Source organism: Gossypium arboreum, chromosome 9, assembly GCF_025698485.1.
Source record: "Gossypium arboreum isolate Shixiya-1 chromosome 9, ASM2569848v2, whole genome shotgun sequence".
NCBI lineage: Eukaryota > Viridiplantae > Streptophyta > Magnoliopsida > Malvales > Malvaceae > Gossypium > Gossypium arboreum.
This window is the reverse complement of record NC_069078.1, coordinates 60,251,211-60,274,627: the sequence shown is the minus strand read 5'-3', so window position 1 is coordinate 60,274,627 and position 23,417 is coordinate 60,251,211. Positions and strand designations below refer to the sequence as shown.

At 26.7% G+C, this 23,417-nt stretch overlaps 1 protein-coding gene across 1 annotated transcript; it reads left to right on the top strand.

Annotated features, from left to right (window-relative positions):
* The first annotated feature begins 16,547 nt into the window (after window positions 1-16,547).
* LOC108454260 (uncharacterized) lies at window positions 16,548-21,221 on the top strand. Its single transcript, XM_017752666.2, has 7 exons — window positions 16,548-17,076; window positions 17,169-17,366; window positions 18,442-18,714; window positions 19,087-19,189; window positions 19,723-19,841; window positions 19,946-20,122; window positions 20,361-21,221. Exons 1-7 carry the CDS (start codon window positions 16,780-16,782, stop codon window positions 21,126-21,128), a joined length of 1,935 nt encoding a protein of 644 aa, XP_017608155.1. The 5' UTR covers window positions 16,548-16,779; the 3' UTR covers window positions 21,129-21,221.
* The last annotated feature ends 2,196 nt before the right edge of the window (window positions 21,222-23,417 follow it).

Here is a 23,417-nt window from a genome sequence, read left to right as displayed (position 1 = left end):
TCTAATTATTTATTTTAATTTTTAAATAAAATAAAATCAAGTTAATATTTTTACATTAAGTGATAAGTAACTACTACTAGCTTATTTTATTCAATATTTTTTTTGAAAATTTCATATTAAGTAAAAAATTAAATCATTGTTTGTAATGAAAATTTTAATAATTTATCAAACACTTAAATTAGATTAAATTATAACAAATTAAATTGGAGGTTAGATTAATTAATTCCAATAATATAAATAAGTTTAAAGCTAAAAAACAATATTTTAAAATATTTTAAGTTTTAGAGTTGATTTTTTATAATAAAAAATGAAAGATTAAATTAGACTAAAATAATAATAAATTCATAAATTGTTTTAGACAAATTTTAATATTCAAATAAATCATGAATTTCATAAAATGAAAGTAATGATCTCCTCTATAGTTCAATTTGCGTTCTTTGAATGTCATGGTAGTATTATTAGTTTTAGTTTCAATGTTTTTTTTTTGTTTTTATTTTTAAGGTGGAGAGGAGATTGGGTTATTTGGAATAGGTTTCGTAACCTTTGGTATTATCATCACGGTTGATTGGAGTTCATAATCATGCAAATTGATGATAATAAAATTAGGATGTATATATCAGTGGTTGGTTAATATTGTACATTTTTAGTAGTTTTTTAGCACCAGTTTATCTCATCTACAGAATTTTTCATGATAGATACGTCATACAACAGTTTAATCAAAATTATGTGTTTCCTTATAATATTTTACTCTTTAATTTTCTCCTATTTGTAATTAACTTCCATTGCTTAGTCAATAAGTTTGGATTATTGGTTTCACTATTAATTGAATTACTATTTTTATTTTTCTAAATGAAATATTTAATTTTTACTTTTACTCTTAATTCTAAAATAATTTATGAAAATTAAACGTAGAAATTTATTCCCATCACCTCACTCTTTTTTCTTATCCAAACAAATTTAGAACTTTGATGATTACATAAAGAAATGAAATGAAAATTTATTCAAAAAAATGAAATGAAATGAAATCATGTGATTAACCCTTTAATGGAACATAAAAATATTGGTACAAAATAATTAAAAATATGATATAAGCATGATACAATATGACACAAAAAAAACACAATACCCCAAATATTTATAACCAAATCATATATGGCATAAATATAAAGAATCTAACCGCAATTAAAATAAAAAGATATAATGACTTAATCGATCTTTTAACTTTATAAAAAAATTATTTTAGTTCTTCATTTAAGTTTTCGTCTTTTTAAATTTTTATAAATATTTATAAATTTTTATCTATTTTGGATGATTTGACAAATATCACAAATTTAAAAGTTAAAAGGTGTAAAAAATAAATGAAAAATTAAAATAAATTTTTATAAAATTTGAAGACTAAATAAATTATTATTTTAAATATAATAATATATTAATTAGAGATAAAAAAATTGAAGACTCAAAGATAACAGAAGAGAGAGAAAGAAGGTTTGATTAACCTTTTGCAATGAGAGCATGATTGAGTGTGGAGATTCAAAAGGTTTATATTTAATATTGTTAGCTTTATGATATTTTTTCCAAATAGAATCATTTCTTCATATGGCTAAAGTATACAAAACTTTAAAAAGAAATTCTATTTTTAAATATTATTGTATTTAAAATAATTTGTCATCGTCTCACTTTTTTTTCTTTGATGATTGCATTAAAATAAATGGAATCATATAATTAGTTTGATATTGTTAGATACAATATAATTTCATATATGATTTTTTTAATTTTGGTATCTAAATTTTTATAGTTTCAATTTAATATCTAAAGTATCAATCACTTCCCAATTTAGTATATAAAGTATGCATTCGTTATATTTTTAATCCATTTTTGAAAGACGTTAAAAAAACTTAATAACCAATCACAAAAGACCATGTGACAACTTTATATAAAAAATATTCTATTTTCTTAAAAGTATGTGTACATTAAAAATATGAAAAATAGAAATAAATATATAAAAAATTCAGAAAAACATATATAAAAATAAAATTTATGAAAAATACAATAATTAAAATAAATTCATTGAAATTAGTAATATTATTAAAATGTAATATGAACATAAAATAATTAAAACAAAATATATAAAGATAATGTGACAAATTACAAATTTTAGATTAATATTCATTGTAGATTGAAAATTTGAGATAAAAGAGAAAAGAACAAAAGGTTAGATTAACCTTTTGCAACCAAACCAAACCATCATTGAGTCTCAAGATTCAAAAGGTTTTATATTTTTATATTGTTAGTTTTATGAATTTTTCCAAATTGAATCATTTCTTCATATGGCTAAGGTATTCAAGAATTAAAAATTAATTATTTTTTCAAAAATATATATTATATTTATTTAAAATAAATTTTTTGGTATAAATAGAAGTCATAAACTTAATAATATATATATATATATATATATTTTAATAGTCAATTGAATTAAATTTCAAAATTTATAAAAATTGCATCTCATCAAGATGGATGATTTGATTTGAGAAAGAAATCTATGTTTAAATAAAACTTAGATTTAACAAAAAAGGCCTTTGTGAATACAAATGAATAAAGTGTAAAGTTTTACAAATAAAGATATTCATAAATCTATGATTGTCAACTAGCAAGGTTTTTTATTATTTTTATGAATCAGTTAAATTAGGGCATCCAGCTGGAGTGTAGGACCTAATTTCCATAATTTATGTTCTCTGTGTTCTATTTACTCTCCTTTTATAATTATGTTTAAACTTTTTATATTTTTTAAGATTTATTTTATGTTTTATTCAATTTATTTTAATTTATATTTTCAATTTAGTATTTGATTCGGGATGAGAAATAAAATTTAAGACATCAATCTGATTTAATGAGTTTAAACGCTAGCTTTGTAAAATATAAGTTAAAAATATGATTAATCTAATCGAATTAAATATTTATTTTTTAGTTTATTTTTTTCATGCTATAAAATGAATTTTATATTAAAAATAGTGAAATAAATTAAAATTTGTATATAAATATTATTTTAAAAATCATATAAAATGATTGATTACATTTTATTTACTTAGAAATTTTCTTTTAAAAATATTAATAAAAATACTTTTGGAACTTTACTAAATATTATTTACAAAGTATAAAATAAAACTCATTTTGTCAAAATAAATGTAACATTGTAATCATATCTGTTTTTTTTATACAATGCTTAGAATTACACATAATCTCTCCTCAACCTATAAATAAGAGGATGATGCACTTTAGCGCGCTCGAACCCGCATCCTCTACATTAATAATAATACCCATGTGAATCGAAGTAATATTTAATCGACTTAAAATAACTTTTAAATAGTGATAATATATTATATTATAAATTTTAAATATTTTTATATGATGTTTAATATTATCCCATACAGTCAAAAGGGTAGTTGAATAAAAGGCTTTTAAGTTGTCCCCATTGGCATGCCAAAATGAGGTCGTTTTAGCCTTTTAGGCCTAAAAGTTTAACCTTCATGCCTACATCTCCAACCAATTTTCTCCTCTTCTCATTCATGAATTTTAAATATTATAATTGTATTTTTGAAATAATTAATCTCTTAATTTTATGTAATCCCAAAGTTCTCGATTTGAGAACCGCTTTATTTATTTTTATCAAGAAATGTATTTAAAAAATTAAGGTTATGAGTAGACTTATTTATTTGTATGGCTGAAAATTTGAAAGAATTTAATTATAAATATTAAATTTAAAATATAAGTTTTGAGAGAAAAATTTGAAATTAAAATATGGATTAAGTTTGGACTTCAACGCTCAAGGGCTCGTTAAATTTTTTTCTATATTTAACTTTAATAAAATATTAAACTAAAAATAATATTATATAAAAATAAAAAATAAAAAAATAATGTGATTTTAAAATTGAATTGCTATTTGATTAGATAATTAAAAATATGAGAGGGATTAGACAAAATTCGAGGCCAGTATTGCAAGTCTAGGCTTAGGTAAATATGAATTGTGTTAATACCGTACATTGATTTAATTTGGCCTAAGATCAACGCTAGTTGTGACCTAGCTAGGTTTATATCTAAATATTTGGTTTGAATTTTGAAAATGAGTTTATCTTTTAACTTCTTTTTTTATTTAAGCATCTGATTGAGTTGGTATCGAAATTGTGTCGCATTGAACTCAATTAATATACATTAGATTAATAAATGTTAATATAGAGTATTTTTCTCTTTTCATATTTGTATATACAAATCTAAAAAAAACACATATTAAACTCTATAAATTCTACTTACACTTGTTAACTTCTAACTTTATTTTTAAAGTGTAGAAATTCTATTAACAATATATCACATTATTAAATCCTTTATTATTATTAATCACTAACTTTGAAATGATTGATGAACAATTTTACCAGTCAAAATTATTGATGGTATCCTGAATTTTCATAAATTGTTTGTGGGCTTGGTTGGTAGATCTAGTATTTTATGTTAAATTGTGAAGAAAGTGAATTGAGGAATAGCACATGGCTTTTTATAGCTTTATTAAAAGAGTAAGGAACACACAATTTTCCATGAATTTTGTCCTCTAATTCTAAGCCTCTTCTTTTTCTTTATGTCCCAACATAATCATTCCTTTCTGAATAATCTTCCAGAATTTGTATATGCATATTCATATTCTTGTTTCTATTTTTACAATATTATTATTATTGTGTTAGAAGTATTTGTATATAAGTTTTGATAGGTTAATAATTATTAATTATTTCTATATTTTATGTTGGGTTTAGTTTTTTTATATATATAGAGATGGTAATAGAATAGGGCAAAAGTAGATTTTGTGAAACCAGATATTTTATGAATGTATAATATTGAAAAATACTACCATTTATATGAATATTGATGCATCCATCCTTGCATTACATTGTTTCATTTCAATCTAATTTTGTTATTTATTTTAATATTTTCAATCTTTTTAAAGTCAAGTAAATATTTAAACATAATTCTTTAAAAATATTTAAACATAAAATATATGAATTTTTTATATCACATTATTATAAATTTGCCCTTTTAATAGTTTATATGTACACGAATAAAATGGTAATTTCATATAATAAAGTGGGTCAGAATGAAACAAGTAATTACTATAGTTGCTCTATACCCACTATCTAAAAGAAAAAACCCACCCCACCCCGCATCCATTTCTTAAAAAAAAAAAAAAAAACTTCTCCATTCACAAATAACTCATATGGTCTTAGTGCAAAAAGTACAAGAACAATCATTGTATTATTATATCTCATGTTGCATTTTAGTCACTCTACTAGAAAGTTTGATCAATTGGTCTTTTTATGTTAGATGAAGGAGCAAAATAGTCCATTCATTAAATTGTGCAATTAAATGCTTATTTTGGTGTTTTATATGTAAGATATAATAACAAATTTAACACTTGACATTTAAACATTTATTCAAATTGCCCTTACCCTTTTATTTGGAGTAAATTGGGTGTGCATATTAAAACCGAATTAACTGATTGAACAAAATTAATTAAATTAATCAATCATCAAAACTAATTTAGTTGGAAATCAATTAATTTTTTAAATTTTAATTATTAATTAATTTAATTCAAAATCAAATAATCTAATCAATTAACCAAAATTAATAATATATATTATATATCTATAAACCAAATGTATATAAAATAAATGCACTTATAACTATTGATACAATGGGTAAAAAATAAAATAAAACAAAACATTTAACAAAAGCACATAGTCATTGTGTTATTTTTTTTAAATTTAGTGTTTTTATTGTTCTTATATTTTTAAAAATTTATTTAAAATAAATTTTTTTCATGATCTCAATCGTCATGTTTTAAATTTGTTTAAACGCAGAAGAAAAATAACTAAAACAAATTGTTTTAATTTGTTTAGCTTATATGCCTCACCAACAAATAATTTTAAAGTTTTTAAAAGCTAAAATAATCTTTCAAAATTAAGTTTCTTAAATTTTTAAAAATTGAGCTTTCTAAAAGTTTAAAAATATCTAGAAATTTTGAAAGTTATTAAACAATGTCATAATGATTTATTTGGCCTTCTAATTTTATAAAAAATTTAAAATTAATTAATTGCTAACGTGGCATAAATGTGAATTTCACATGGATGCCACATCAACAAAATTAATCAATATTAACATTTTTATCAATTTTGATTTGATTTGTAAAAATATAAACTCAAGAATTAAAAGAGATAAAAAAACAGATGATTAAAATGACTTTTTATAAAGTTGAGAAACCAAATAAATTATTTCAACTTAATTAATCTTCCAAAAAAACCTGTTTTATTTGTCTTAAAGAAAAACCAAATCTTTCATTTTATAATATGCGGGATAATTTAAACTACTCTAAAATCTCTAAATTTATTGAATTTTATAAATAAAAAAGTAGTGTTATTCCTTTAGGAAAAAATACTTTTTCACACTTTTGGAAATTTTAGATTCGTCTATTATTTAAAACAATTTGAAATTTATTTTTCATTTCTAATTTTTATTAAAATGTAAATTTTATTAAATATATATTAGATAATAATAAGGATCGAGTAAATAAATGAAATTAAGGGATTCACGTTTCACGAAGTTTTCATTGCTCTATGCAAAGTAAAAAGTCAATTAGGTAGTTGGAATCCATTACCGATGCTGTTATATAATAGATAAAATACATTACAATTAAGAAATGGGTAAACTACACCATTACTCACTAAACTATCAATAAATTTATGTTTTGGTCATTTAACTATAAAAATTACAAAATTTTCACTAAATTATTTAAAATTTTCATTTAAGTCACTATTTTATAACTTTTTTTTGTTCACATTGTTTACACCAATTAAAAGCTCTTATTCTCATTCTCTTCTACAATTCAATTTTTTTTCATGAAATATTTTTTAATGTCAATAATCTGCGAACTAAAAAGTCCAAACAGCATTCTTCTTCGTTCTTCAACATTAATCGTCAGATCGACTTAAATTTGAGGTTTGTTCTTTTATTTGTCAATAAGTATTGATCCACTATATTGATCGTTAAATTGTCTCTTGGAGCTTGCAGGCCAAACTTTTTTCTAAAAAAAACTTAATAGTCCAATGGCTTAAATAAAAACTTTCAAATAGTTCAGTGACTTAAATGAAAACTTTTGAATAGTTTAATGACCAAATAAAATCTTACTAATAATTTAGTGACTGATGATGTATTCTATCCTTAAAAAATATAAATATATATATATATATATATATATATATATATATATTGTCAGTTTATTTTAAAAATATATTCAATGAGCTTTTATGTAATTTCATGGATTTGAATGAATTTCACTCAATTTAGTGGCACTAAACTCACTTAAGACCTATATAAACACTATAGGCTAGAAATCATAACACCGGTATGTTGATTTTTCTTTTTCCATCCACTAATATGTTATCTTAAAACTATATATGAAATTTGATTCAACGTTTAATTTAATATATGAACTTTGATTTCGTGTAATTATAGATGTGAAACTTTAATTATAATCCAAATGTATATATGAATATTTAATTTTAATTCAATTGTACACATTTAAAAAATACATCAATTTCTTTTATATTAGATAAATATAACTATGTGCATGCAACATGTAAATGTAAAATGGTTCTATATTGATTATTGTGTTAGTGATTTGTAAAATTGAATTAAATGAAAATTTCATATATAAAATTGAACAAATCAAAGTTTATGTATAACTTGCACATTTGATTAAAGTTCATATATAGTTTTGAGATTTATCGCTAAAAGATTATCATACTTTAATTGGAAAACTAGATTTATGGCATACCCATAATGTGAGTGAAAAAAATTATATAACAAATATATTTATTAAATGTTCACATAAAACACAATTGATGTCTTGGTTAAAATCATAAAATTAATTAACTATTGTATATGATGTTTTGGGTTCAAATCTCATTATAATCATTTTTTGATTAGTTGTATTAAAAAAGAGACAAAAGCTCCTTCATAAAAATATATCTTAATTTGTATAGGAAGGGTATTTTAATAATTTTATAATTGAGTTAATGCCCAATTGATTTGTAACATCAACTCAGTAAAATACTTAAAATAATGATAGATAATTTCAAATAAAAAAACATATTAAAATATAGATTTATTCACAAATCAAATTATCTTTATTAATGAGATATGTTTGACTTATTAAAATGTAGGGTAAGTTACCTAGTTGGTCACCCAACTTTTAGGGCGTATTTATCATGGTCACCCAAAATGAAATCTTTACAATTTTGTCACTCAATTTTTAAAACACTTTCATTTTAAGCACCCGTGTTAAATCTCTAACAATGGTTGACTGTACACGCCACATTATATTTACACATTTATTTTGGTTGCCCAAAAAACATCATTTTTAAGTTTGATCAAGGTAAAAAAACTTAAGAATTAAAGTGAAAAAGCTTAAAAACCAAAAAAATGCATTAAAAAATTTATCAAATTGTACTTGCCAAGTGTCTTGTGAAAGTTTATGTTACAAGTAAATTCTATATGTTATGACTTGTATATTTTTTTCACTATTATGCTAACATGTACTCCACTTGGCTTTACATCTTCCGGGTGTTTGGACTTCATGTCCAAAATACATTTCATAAGTTATAATAGAAACATTTATTTATTTTGATGGCTTGTTCTCATCTCAATGCTTTCAAGTATATTTCCATTCAAAATTCTCACTTTTCAATAATATTGAAATGTTCTATGTATATTATCATTGTTGACAATAAAATCCTTTTGTCAACTCCATCATATTTGGTTATGACATAACTAATTGAGATATCTCATTATATTCATAATTTCAGGTACTTGAACCTCTTTTAGGGTTTTATCAAAAGTTATGCCTTGAGTCTCTTCACGAGTACCTGCCTCCTTTAGCATATGATTATTTTCATTTCTTTCTCCTTTCTTTAAAGAATTTTTTATTTTTTGGAATCAACTAATTTGCCATGCTTCTAGTATGCCCAAGACTTATTTTTTCACATTGTCCTTCTAGTAGATATAATTGTTTGGAGCATTTTAACTGGTATATGTATTAGTTAGTATCTGCAATCTCTAAATATCATCACTAAACATGTCTGGCAAATAATTTTATCCTTCAAACTTTTTTCACATAATGTTAGTGAGGATCACAAAAAAATGATGACATAATTATTTAACCAATTTGTCTCCTTTTAATACAAGGAAAATTTGTAACATAACAATACTTTTTAAAAATTATAAATATATCTCCTTCAACTTTTTCACATCTAATGAAAATTCTAAAATTTATCAACTTCATACTTGATGATCCATCTTAGTGCGTTATGGTGGAACATAAAATAGATATTGCACATCCAAATATTCTTAGATGAAATCTATTAGCATATAAATGAAAGTCAATTCTCATGAGACAAATATTTCTTATATATTGACTTGATGCAAGTAAAATTACATGTTTATTATAAAGCTATTCTTATATTAATGGTTAAGCAATTAAAGTTAAGCAATTAAATAGAGGTATAGTTTTCCTAACCATTAAGTATAATATATATATAGGCATAGACAACCTAATATTATCCTAGCTAAAACTATGAAAATCAAGCTTGGGATATAGTTCACCAGCATTGTTAGCACAAATGGTGTACTATAGAGATTGTATACAATCAAATTATTTCAGGAAATAATATCACAAACTTCGGGTTGTACACATGGGATACATGAGCTCATATATTATTTGGTTATCATCTAAAAATACAACTGACCTCTACCTTTAGCAGGTGTTAGTTCAATATTTTGTCCAAATAACTAGTATTGATGTCAATTATTAAAATTCAACTTCTAATTCTTTAATAAAATCATATAAATTTTCATCAAATTATTTTGCACCACCATTGACTCGAGATGGTCTAATCAGTTATACTAACACTATGAACTTCTTTTCACTATCTTATATGTCAATCATATACGTGTAATGTATTCATTTGGGAAATATTTATCATACAAAAACACAAGTATCTTATGTCATTTTTATCCATGATTTTACTGTAAACACATAAAGATTTCCTTCAGCATATGTAACACCCCAAACCCAGCCTAGACGTTATGGCCGAATCTGGGAATGTTACGAAGAAGAGTTATAAATCTGACTTATTTAAAAACATGCTGATGTGCTTACCAGTTAAACCATTAATGGTTTACATTTTCAAATAAACAAATAGTTTGCAGCAGAAGTTCTGAAGTCGTTATATTTTAAAAATCTCGAGTTTATTTTCTCGAAAATGGTTGATTTCGCAAATCGTTTTATCACATGTCATGCAAGATATTCCAAATTAAAACCTAAATCCAAAATTGAACCCAAATGTCTAGAGGGTCCCAAAATTACAGAACTCTCAAAACCAAAATTTTAATCAAACAAATTTTATGTAAATAGAGTTTTACAGAAAAATGGTTACATCCGAGCTTCCGTCGCACCGACCCACTTAAGTCTGAGGGTTACCTGAATGAAACAGACAAATAGAGAGCGAGTTTTGATAACTCAGTGTGTAACGCATACATAAACATAAATTCAGATTCATTCTCATGGCAGAACAGATACAAACTTAAATCTTTTGCAAAATCAGGATTATAACAGAATTGTACAGATACAGATATGTATAATCCTACCCCCATAATCTACACAGTAACTCTAACTATCCCAACACACCACGTGAGGTATAAAACACCCACTCGGCCCTACATACCGCATAGTGTTCATACGACACTTTTCAGAATAATCGTAGCATTGCTACCAGTAGATTAGCAAGATATCGCCTCACACAAAATACTTCCTTCTCATATTACATAACCCGCCCCATAGCCAGATACAGACAAAATATTAGATATAACAGAATGACAAATACCAGAACGTATATCATATACATGCTCGTATAACAAATACTAAGCATGCTCATACATAACAGAACATATCATACATATCATATTAAATGTTATTACATCAATTTCAATCTAACAGAGTAGCAGATTTCATGTTTTATGGCTTTCACCATACAAACTGACCTTATGAAAGGCTCACAGTCGATCAGGACGACATGTAAAACCTAAATGGCTTAGCCCGTATGGCTTACACGACCCAAAATGGTCGAGGCCTCGTACACGCCCGTGTGGCAACGACAACCCCAATTTCGGCTCTCGTCGATCGCCATTTTTCGAGTTTTTCGTTATACACTTGGTTCAATTTTGATGCAAAAGTAACCCCGACACCTCCGTAACCTAAAAACAGTATCCCAACGATTATTTTAGCACTCGATTTACGAATTCAAACAAAAAAATTGACCATAAACTTAGCCTTTCAAATTTGAACAACGCACAAATATACTTACCGCCAATGAACAGTAATCACCCAACACTCAAATCGTTGGAGGAGCACCAATTGCTTCCTGACCATCCTCTATTCGAGCAAGGGAACAAACAACGCCATCAATGAATTTCCGTTAAAAACATAACTAAAACCCCCAAGACATATGATTAAGAAACTACCCATTAACTTACCTATTTAGAACGGATCGAAGAACTCGAATGCACAAGGCCCACAACTGCAACAAGATGGACAAGAACCAAAGAAGAAAAACCAAAAAGGGTATGAAATCAAAAGAAGGAGAAAAAGTGTCAAAAAAAGAATTGTATGGAGAAAGAAAAGGATGTGAGAAACAGAGAGAATTTTTGAGAACTAACAAAATTCAAATTCAAATTCAAATTCAAAAACTGCTCACTACCCCCCACTAACAACTGAATCCCACAGAATCTAATACCACAGAATATCAATTCCATCCAACTTCTATTACACAAACGACATATACACACCGAAGCAAAAATTATTGTCAAGTGCACACTCGAGGACTTGAACACAAGACCATAAAATAAGCAAATATCTTACCACTAAACTAACAAACTCATTCTAATATAAGTTGACCAAAAATATAATATAAGTCCCGCAATTAAGAATAAAGCTAAGAACAAAAATAGCAACATTTCCAAAAGTGAAACTTGAACCCAAGACCTTAAGCACACACCTACATCAGTTAACCACTGAAACATATACTTATTTTATAATAAAATTCGTAAAAACAGGATTTAATAAATCAGGGTGTTACAATATATATCTTCTTGATCTAAAAAATAATATTATGTTTTAAAAAATTTTGCATCACAAGGAGGTGCAAAATTAGCTCTTCAAGAGCTTTTACAATCTAATGCAATATTAATTAGCTATTCGGGAGCAAGTAATAAAATATTACTTTATCATATAACATTAGTGAATGTGTAATTTATTTTAAATAATATGCAATTTTGCAATTCTTTTCAACATATATGATAAAAATTTCAGATCTTAAAAAACCTTTATTTATTTATATAAAAATATATTTTTATATAAAGAATAAGTATAAATAAAATATATGTTAAACATAGTAAAGAATAAATTCATGTCACTAAACAATATGCAATTAGATAAATTGTTTTATATATCATAACACAATAAAGTACAAAATATTATAAGGTTATAATAAGATATTAAAGTCACAACTATAGAGGTTTAAAATTAAATTTTCTAACCTCCACCTCTTAAATATAATTTCAATTCAACTTTTATTATCATGCATTATGGAGTATTTTTTTAAACATATGTAAGACTTTGAAAAATTAAATGTTTTAGACATACTACGGGCATGTACACGATGCATTGATATTTATCATAATATTTATTAGATTCATCCTTTTGTTTAGCATTATATTTTTCACAACTAGTAGAATTATAATGTCAATATAAATTGTGATAATTGATAATTTTATTGTCATTCATTTTATCTAGTATCCACATATAAGTAATATTATGACATTTACTTCTAGAAATGTCTAAACCAATGAGAGGCCTATAATGACATTATTTCAATAAAAGAAATATATATTTTTATAAAAGTATATGCAATATTCAGTTCAGAGAGTACGTTTATATTTTTAAATATCCAAATTGAGTTCAATGATCAAAAGTGATCATAATTTTTTGTATTTATTATAAACATTCACTTCAAGGAATGTATAAGAAATAATTTGGAAAATAATGTAAACTTCTCTCATATTCTTTACGAATAAGATCATAAGATATTATCTACTCCAAAGAATGATTAATTAGTAAACAATATCATTCGTTAACAAATCCAATAAAGTCATCATTGTCTGCCAATTTACTTCAAAACCATTGTGATAAATCAAATGTATCTGTACATTGTTCCCTTCTCTTTTTAATCAAACCTTGGCAAAATATTCAACCAATATGCATATGTCAAGTGAACTTTGAGTATCACGTAAATATTTTCATTCTCTTTGAAGGACTATTTGGAAAACTTTAATTGTTCTCACTTTTTTTATTTATTTAATAATAATCATTAGAAAAGAATTATTATAATCACTATAGTAGTGATTATTATACCTATACTAGCCCATCAAAACCATGCTCACAATCACAACTATACATTTGTCCTTTTAAGATTGATTATGTAATGCTATATTCACCTTAGGGAATAAAGTAGATCGAATGAATTTTTTTATTATCATAATTTTCTTTCAAAAATTAATCCATAATTTTAAAGAATCTTTTACATGTTTTCTTGCAAAATTCATGATTAATATCATTATATAGTTCTCAAGCATGTATAGATTTGAACTCCAAACCAATCATTGCATATAATACACATTTACAATAGATAAAAAGAGATAAGAACAATCATATAATTTTATCAAAATTAAAACTAAACCAATAAATTCTATAAAGAAAATAAAAAAAATATATCTCCACATAGAAAGCGAAACAATTAAACTTGAGGAGGATTTATAAATTCATAGAGGTGTAAATAGATAATTATATAAATTGAACTTAGATAATTGTAGAAATTAAAGAAATTGAATCAAATTTTTAAAAAATTATTAGACTTAGGTTATTGTGAATGAGAAGTAGAGACTATGAGCATTCTTTGCAATGAAGAGAAAGTGATAATCCCAAGCAAATCTCGAGCAACCACTCACGATTTTTAACCAAATAGTTAAATTTCAATATTTGGAGCCCAACAAAATTTTGACGTAAACTAAGGACCTATCGGTCTTGAATAAAATTGTGCTAATAACATGTTATAAAAATAATAATAATAATGTAAAGAACACAAGAATAATAGATGAGAATAAGGGGATTTCTATTGTATTTCTCTTTCTTTCATCCATGTTACAAGTAGTATGCTCCTATATATATATATATATATATATATATATATATATATATATATATATAAGGAGATTAGACTCCTTATTTTCTAATATAAAAATAGGAAAATGGTTACAAAGAGATGAAAGGTAAAGAGTTAATGAAGATGAAAGGTGAAAAATTAAATATCCACTTAATAGCATTCATAACATTGAAATATTTTTAATATTATTTAAAAATTATCTACAAAATATCAAATTTTAATATGATATTTGAAAATTAATATTTATTATATTTGAATTATTAAATAATTAAATAAATTTTAATTATAGTTAATAATTTGAATAAGAAATTAAAAATAATTAAAATTATATTATTTAAAAATTATTAAAAATTTAATCACATAAAACCACTACATGTAACATTAGAAAATAGTATAATAAAAATAACTCTAATAAGTACTTGATAGAAGTATTCATAAACTAAGCTATTTAAAAAAAATCTAGGTTAGCACTCAACCTAACCTGCCTAACTATTCTATTTCCCTATTTTTTTAAAAAAATATCAAAATTAAATTTAAATTCGAATCTCGTTAGAATAAAAAATTCTTTGCTGAAACAAAGCCCGGGCCGAGCTGACCAGGCTTAACAGGTCAAGTGCCCATAGCCCAGACCCTACAAATTTAGGGTTTATCTTGGGATATTCATTAATCCCACTCATGGACCCACTTGGGCACGCTCAATAATAAATCTCCTCTTGCTGGATCCAGCCAATTTGTTAATCAAACAAACGCACCGTTTCAATATATTTTATTTATTTTTAATTAGATACATTTTTGGGGTTCAATAGCAGAGTAATTTCAGTTGCTCTAATGGATTGCCTAACGTGCGCGCCTTCCCCATTTCGCTTCGACGCGTATTTTTATTAAACTGACAAAAATACCCTCTTTCAGCTTTTTAAGAAAATCTGATCCTATTTATTTGATTCGTATTTAAAATATTACGTGTATGTATGTATTTGTATATTAATAATTTATATTTATATTATTATTTAAACTCTTAATTTAATAATAAAAAAATAATTATTGATTGACGGACATGACTCACTTGGATTACATATTTATAAAGGTCCACTCAAATAAATTGCTATAGGATTATTGTAAAAGGGTGTATATTTATAAAGGTCCACTCAAATAAATTTCTATAGGTTTATTGTAAAAGGGTGTTGGTGAACTCTGTAAAGGTTAAAGCTCACTACAGCTAATTGTATTTAGCTTCTTCTTACTAAAAAATTATTGATTGACTTTATTTTATGAACCAATTGAGCGCAAATTAATTGAAAAATAATTATTTTTACAAAATAATATATTATGAGCGTGTCTTATTTTTCTAACATATTTTATATAAAATCATATGCATGTTGAGATTTTTTGATATTTTTATGTATGTGTTTTACTATTCATATTTTTTTATGTATTTTTAAAAGTACAATATGTTTTATTATTTTAATTAAAATTTTAAATATTCAATACATATATTTTAAGCATTCAATTTTACCATTTTAATCAAAAATTTTTATTTGATTTCTACATAAACTTTTAATAAATATATTTTTATATATTTTTTTCATTTATGTGCCATAATCTATTAATATTTAATTATTTTAAGTGAAAAGCTTACAATGCTTGAGGTTTGTGTCAGTCAATCTCAATATTTTTAAAACATGACTGTTATTAAATTATTTATTTTATTGTTACTTCAAAATACTACAAATTAGATTTGTGAAGCAATATAACTTCAATCTATGAGATGTTTACATCATTGTTATTTTACTTGCCAACTCGATACAAAGTCATGATTAATTCATCATGCCTACTTTATTTATAAGGACATATGATATAAAATTTGATATTAATATTATCATTTAAAATTCTTATTAAGTTTATGTTATTCATTAATCGGATTATTGATGCAGTTGTGAATTTACTAAAATTTAATATTTATATAAAAATACATATTATTTTAAAAATATTTTTATCCTTTTTATATTTTATATAAAATTTAGAATATACATAAGGAATTTATAACGTAATAATAATTTTTAGTCTTTCATTCTTTATCATTTCAAAAATATTTAAAATTTAACCAACATTCTATAAATTTATTATATAATTTATTTAAAAAATGTATTTTGGAAAGATAGTTAAGTATTAGCTTTGTTGTCCAGCTGTACTTTTTTTTTGTCCTTCTTAGTCATTTCACAATCGTCTTTCTTTCCCTTCTTCCTCTGCAACTTTCCATAAAAAAGGTAAGAAAATGGTAATTTTGTTGAGATTATAAATAAAAATCTCATTAAAAAAATTGCGGAGGAGGAATCAGCGGCGGTTAATTGTAAATTTCACGATCGATATCATATGCTTTATTTGATAAGAGACCTGGTGGAAAGCTGAGACGATGGCAGCGGGGACAATGGCCACGGCGGCAGGGGCGGCGGTGATCCTTTATTACGTCTGGTTAAAGAAATCGGCGGCTAAAGACGGCGTCGATGGCGGAGAAGAAGGCGAAGATTTATTAAAATCGAGCAGATCGTTGAAGAAGAGAATAGCAAGAAGACCGGCTCAAGCGCCCGCAACATGGCTCGAAGCCATCGCCACGATATCGGAGACTCTAAGATTCACTTACTCGGAAACTCTGGGCAAATGGCCGATCGGCGATTTGGCTTTTGGCATTAATTATCTTATGCGGAGACAGGTTCGTTTAATTCAACCTCTTGTTTAGTCAAATTAGTTCTTTGATGTAAATATTAGAAATTTTGTTCTAAACCCCCTTTTTTTATTTTTTAGGGAAATTTGCAAGTGGCTAGTGTATATGCGGGAAACAATTGTGTGGAATTAAAGGGGCAAGAGATTAAAGAAGAGTTAAACAAGCTTTTAAGATTGTTAACTCTCTGTATGTTTTTCTCAAAGAAGCCATTTCCAGTGTTTTTAGACTTTGCCGGTTATTCAGAGGAAGACGTTCTTCTTCATAAACCCAAAGCTGGGGTACGTTTCCCTGTTCAAAGCATTTCTTTATTTTTTTTAATTTTATGTATAAAGTACAGCTTATTGTTTGATGATTGAGCAAGCAATGTGGAGTATTAGGCGTCCAATAGCTTTCTTTCCTTTTCGAATACTATGAGGGTTCTTGCGATTTTGAGTAGGAAACTGAACGCATCTTTTAGTTTATGCGCTAGGTAATATGTCCAGCAAGGCTTATTTGGCAGGAACGAATTGCATATTACCCAGTTTCATCAAATTTATGTAAAACAAGTTAAGAACCAAGGTTGCATCTTTCTTCGAAGTTTTGTAGGCCATGCGAAGTCTAAATCATTATTGAATAACTTTCTTACTAGTTTGAATATGAGGAGGGTTCTTGTTCTGTCAAATATTTTAGCTTAAGCACGAGGCAATATGTCTAACAAGGCTTAGTTGGCAGGGAAAGAATGAGTATGGGCATAAAAGTTAACCCATTTGCATAAAATTTATGTAAAGTAAGAAAATTAAGAACCAAGGTAGCATCTTTCATTACCCTTGGTGTAGGCTATGTGAAGTTTTGATCATTATTTGAATTACTTTCTTACTAGTTTGAATATTAGTAGTGCTTTTGTGATGTCAAATATTTTAGCTTAGGCCCAAGGTAAAATATCCAATAAAGCTTAGTTGTGGGGAAAAGAATGAGAGAGAGGTGTAAAAATTACCCATTTTCTTCAAGCTTTAAGAACCAAGGAGGTATCTTTCATTATAGTTGGTGAAGCCTAGCATATCTGCATGGCACTTGCATTCCTTAGGCTAGGTGGAAATGCATTAACTTTTGCCATAGTCAAGTTAACTTTAGAGTATGGTCACAAAAAAAAGTTAGCTTTAGAGATTTTTGACCAGCTGGGTTCTTTTGCCATTTCCGTTTGGGGTTTAACAGGACTTCGAACTTTTCATTGACTTGTTCATTTTAATGAAGTAAATTATGTTACTGAGGATAGTTTTGTAGTGTGTCTTCTTTCCATCTGTTTTTGGGTGTGTAATAAAGCGGTTCTAGTTCTTCTGTGAGGATATTGATTTACTTTTAGAATAAATTTTGCAGCTTATGAAGCCAGCTTTCACAATTATATGTGATAAGGACTCAAAGTGCTTCCTCCTATTGATTCGTGGCACTCATAGCATTAAAGATACACTAACAGCAGCGACTGGTGCGGTGGTGCCTTTCCACCATTCAGTTTTACATGATGGTGGAATTAGCAACCTTGTTTTAGGATATGCACACTGTGGAATGGTTGCTGCAGCTCGTTGGATTGCAAAGCTTGCTGCTCCTTGCTTGCTCAAGGCTCTCAGTGAATATCCTGACTATCAAGTTAAGGTAATTGTTAACTGTTTTGTTTTCTCACTAATACAGTGAACATACAAATATTTGTGTGCTTCCTTTGTTATGTATTACTAATCCCTATTTTCAAAGCTACTTAGATGTAGATTTTTCTGATGGATTCAACATAAACAACATTGTTTTACCTTGTTTTTCCTGTTATTATAATCCCTTCCAGTATGACCCGTATTTTTAACTAGATGATGTATATTTTGCTAATGCTTAGTTACTTTCAGTATGATCTGTATATTTTGCTAGATGATGTATATCTTGCTGTTGAAGTTATATGCTATTGTGATATAATTATTGGATAAAATTTGCTAGCTTAGATATACAAACTGGGTATCTAATGTTTCTTTTCAACATCAGATAGTTGGTCATTCACTTGGAGGTGGAACAGCGGCATTATTAACATATATTCTTCGGGAACAGAAAGAGTTTGCCTCTAGCACTTGTTTTACATTTGCCCCAGGTAAATGATTCAGCATACATTTGTTCATAATTAAGCTATTGCCAGTGTGCGTATTATTATTAGCTCATTCTCTAAAGCATTTAGTCCGTTTAACACAAATAGTGTTATTTGACTCTGTGCTACTCAGGCTCGGGTGTATGTTGGGTACGGTTATGTGCCCACACTTTATGGCTTTTTTTTTTAAAGAGATTTTTTTTTTTTTATTTTATTTAGAAGGTCCTGGGAGGAGGATCATCTTCATTTCCAGATATGCATTGGACATGAGTATTTAAAAGAAAAAATGGAGGAGTCAAAGCAACATAAATTTGACTTTCTTTGGCCATATTTTGACACATCATTGATAATTATTTTGTTCTATAAGAGATAAATCAAATGGATGTACATGTGGAAGGTGTGGAAGACTAAAATTTTTATATTAAAATTTTGCTTCAAGCTTTTAGGTTTACATCGAAAGGTTGTAATGACTTGTGCTTAATGAGGCTTCATTTATCCCTTACGAGAAATTAATTACACTGCTCTTTTCAAAATTGCAGCTGCTTGTATGACATGGGATTTAGCGGAGTCTGGCAAGCACTTCATTACAACTATCATCAATGGGTCCGATTTAGTGCCTACATTCTCAGCTGCTTCAGTTGATGACCTTCGCACTGAGGTGCTTTTCATTTTATCCTCGAGTGGATAACAAATTGAAACAGCTGTTCATAATGGTTATAACCTACTCGGTGAGGGTTCTTACCTAAAAGTTGTTTTCATCAGGTTACAGCATCTTCATGGTTAAACGATTTGAGGGATCAGGTTGAACGCACTCGGGTCCTTAATGTTGTTTACCGTTCTGCTACTGCTCTGGGTTCACGTCTTCCCTCTGTAGCTAGTGCAAAAGCCAGGGTTGCTGGTGCTGGTGCACTTCTTCGACCGGTTACAAGCAGCACTAAGGTAAAACCATAATGAGTTTGTGAAACTTCAAATTTGTTGGTTTCCTGAGATGTACGATACAGTTTTCTGCCAAAAAATTGCACATGATATACGAGTTTCCTTGACCATGTAGTTTGAGCTTTTGTGTAGATCATATTGTTTAACAAGTTAAAGAATCTGATGCCCGTTTTGCTTTAATTTTCATGGGGTATTTCAGTTTTGTGTCTGATTCATGGGTTATCTCCCTTTTTAACTTTAGGTTGTCATGAAGGGTGCACAGAATGTCGCTCAAGCTGTTGTCAGAAGCCATTCATCTCTATCTTCATGGTCATGCATGGGTCCCCGTCGTCGTAATGTTGGTCCGGCATTGAATGCTAAAGGGGATGATATGACTGAAGCTTCAGTAGTATCAGAAAGAAGTTCTGAAGCTTTTGTGACTGAGGTGGTTACAATAGATCCAGTACAAACAAGTGTGGAATGTAATTCCGGTGGTGGTTCTGGCTGTGATGACACAGATGAAGACGAACCCCTGATTACAATGGATAGAGTTATTACCACATCAACCGTGGATGAAATCACAGGTGGTGAGTTGTGGTACGAACTAGAGAAGGAGCTTAAGAGGCGGGCAAGCGAGGTTGATCTTCAGGCCCGAGCAGAAGAAGCAGCTGTGGCGAAAGAAATAACGGAGGAAGAGACAGTTATAGCTGATACATCATCAGAAAGTAAGAAAAGGGTATCTTCCTCGGATGCCTTGGAGAACCACCAGTTCTATCCCCCAGGCAGAATTATGCATATTGTTTCGATACCTTCATTGGATCCTAGTGGGAAGCTAGATGATGATGATGGGGATGGGGATGGGGATGGGTCGAATGATGAACGTGTTGGTATATACGAAACACCCAGAGAACTGTACAGTAAAATCAGGCTATCGAGAACCATGATCAATGATCATTATATGCCTATGTATAAGAAAATGATGGAATTGTTAATTAGTGGAGTCCAAAAAGATGAAGCCTGTAACTATTGAAGTTTTTACAAGATTTACATTGCTCATTTCTCAAGTGTAATATTCCTATGAATGTATTGGTAATAAATAGAATTAGTTTTTCAAAAAAAAAAATTCTATAAGCTTATGGTTTTCTTGAAGTAAACTGTGCGTGAATCGGATTTTATCTGTTTGCTCTATTTAAAATGATTTTTTTATTTTAATATATTTTTAAAGTATAATGTTAAATTTAGTTTTTATTGATGTTAATTTGACATTTATTTTTCATATTAAATTTGACTTAAATTGACTATCAATTTTTTAATAATAATATTATTTAAAAACATTAAAATATTAAATATATTAATTTGAATGGTAGTTCATACTTTGTGATTTATTTTTATTTTTATAAATTGTAAATTATTTATTGACGTGACTTAAAATAAGTTGTGTCATGTCAAGATAAAGTGCATGTGTACTATCATGTCAATTTTATTAAAATAATTAATGTGTTACTAATAAGTGGTTGTATGTAATGATAAGGTACATTACATTATTAAGGGAGGATCTAAAAGATAACCTTATTGAGCGGAGTAGCCACGAATCCTGATTATAAACAGTAAAACTGATATGCATAATATAAAAAAAAAAGTTAAAACATTTTTGTTACGAAAGTAATTTAACACTTTTTAAAAGATGAATGACAAAATTTAATTAAGAAAAGATTGTATTGATAGAAAATATAAATGTTTGAGAGATGTTTGAATTTTGTGGATGCACAAGCAGATTTAAGATGCTTTCTGCTATGTAGATTAAGTTAATCATTCATGAATAGATATCAATTACTAAAATTAAAAAAAACCTCATAATTGATTTAAATAGAACTTGATTTCGAATCTTACGTTGATTCAAATAATGATTCTTTTTCTGCAAACAAGAATATTAAATATGAAATATTGATAATTTGATTGATATTTTTAGTACTAATGATTTTTTAGGTATAAAATAAATTTAATCTTTTAATATTTATTCATTTGTTTTGGATAAAAATACTTACTGAATTGTTAAAATTTTAATTGTATTGACGTGACAATTTATGCGGCATTTTATGTATACTTAATTGTTAACATAGATAAATTATTTTAAAGTTTTTATGAATTTTTTGAAATTTGTTGCTTTGTAAATATTTATTATTATTATTTTGAACTTTTATGAATTATAAGTAGAGTACCACGAGTTATCACATCAACACTGTTAAAATTTTAAGAGTTTAGACAAAATAAGTAAACATCACCCAAGATGTATGAACTGAAGGAGTAAAGTTTCGTATAAATAATGAGCAAGAATGTAGGTAAACAACGGAACCCGTCCTGTTAGGGATGGAGGGTGACTCGTCAATGATCAAATAGAGACGGTGAGTCGTGCCAACACCTTGTACATCGAACACATTATATAGGCGAATGAGTCCAGCTCTACTTTAGTTGGACTCTCCCGTCAATTTTTGGAAACCTTGCCACTTTTAGGGCTGAGCTAACAACCATAATCTTCATTAATAGTTTTCAGTGTGATTTTTAGTATAATTATAAATACAACAATATTTTTTATTAAATTTGGTCAAACATTGTTGATTAAATTTTTGTCAAATATGAATTTTTTCATAAACTATTCAGCAATATGTTGTATCAATAAATGAAATATGATTAATAAGTGAAAATAGTGGAATTATAAAAAGTTCATAAAATTTTAAAAATAATATAAAATATATGTGAACTAGTCGAATTTTTATTAAAAATAATAATTAGATTTAAAAAATTTAATTAAATTTGACTCTTGTTAAAATGTCGAAAGTCAAACTTAATTAAAAAACGAATAAAAATTAAATTGACAAAAAATATAATTAAAATTATCATTATGCTAATTTTTTTAGCTAAATAGTATAAAAAGTTATTGAAAAACTAATTAAGTTTTAAGTACAAAGCCCTCAATGTCACAATTCAAATTAAAAAGAGAAGAAAATTTTAAAAATTATTAACAGACAAAAATGTGAATAATTTTCATCATATTATTAAATTAACATTTCAAATCATATTATTAAATTGACATTTAAAAATAATTATAAGTTATATTAAAAAATTGTGATAATTTTATTTTATTGATATAAAATAGAGTTATAATTGACTTAATGAAGTGCAAATATAAAATAGAGATTGCTTTAGACTAATTATCACTCAATTAGTACTAAGTTATAAGTCAAAATAAATTTTGTTTAGCTTTATAAATAGTATTCAGTAGTTAGAAACATTTAATTAAGTAGCATCTAAGAAATTCACC

Bases quoted from the DNA above. Each gene is read 5' to 3' on its own strand.
- LOC108454260 (XM_017752666.2), top strand. From the start codon at position 16,780: ATGGCAGCGGGGACAATGGCCACGGCGGCAGGGGCGGCGGTGATCCTT. The intron at 19,190-19,722 runs GTAAATGATTCA...TCAAAATTGCAG, and splicing joins TTGTTTTACATTTGCCCCAG to CTGCTTGTATGACATGGGAT. The intron at 19,842-19,945 runs GTGCTTTTCATT...TGTTTTCATCAG, and splicing joins TTGATGACCTTCGCACTGAG to GTTACAGCATCTTCATGGTT.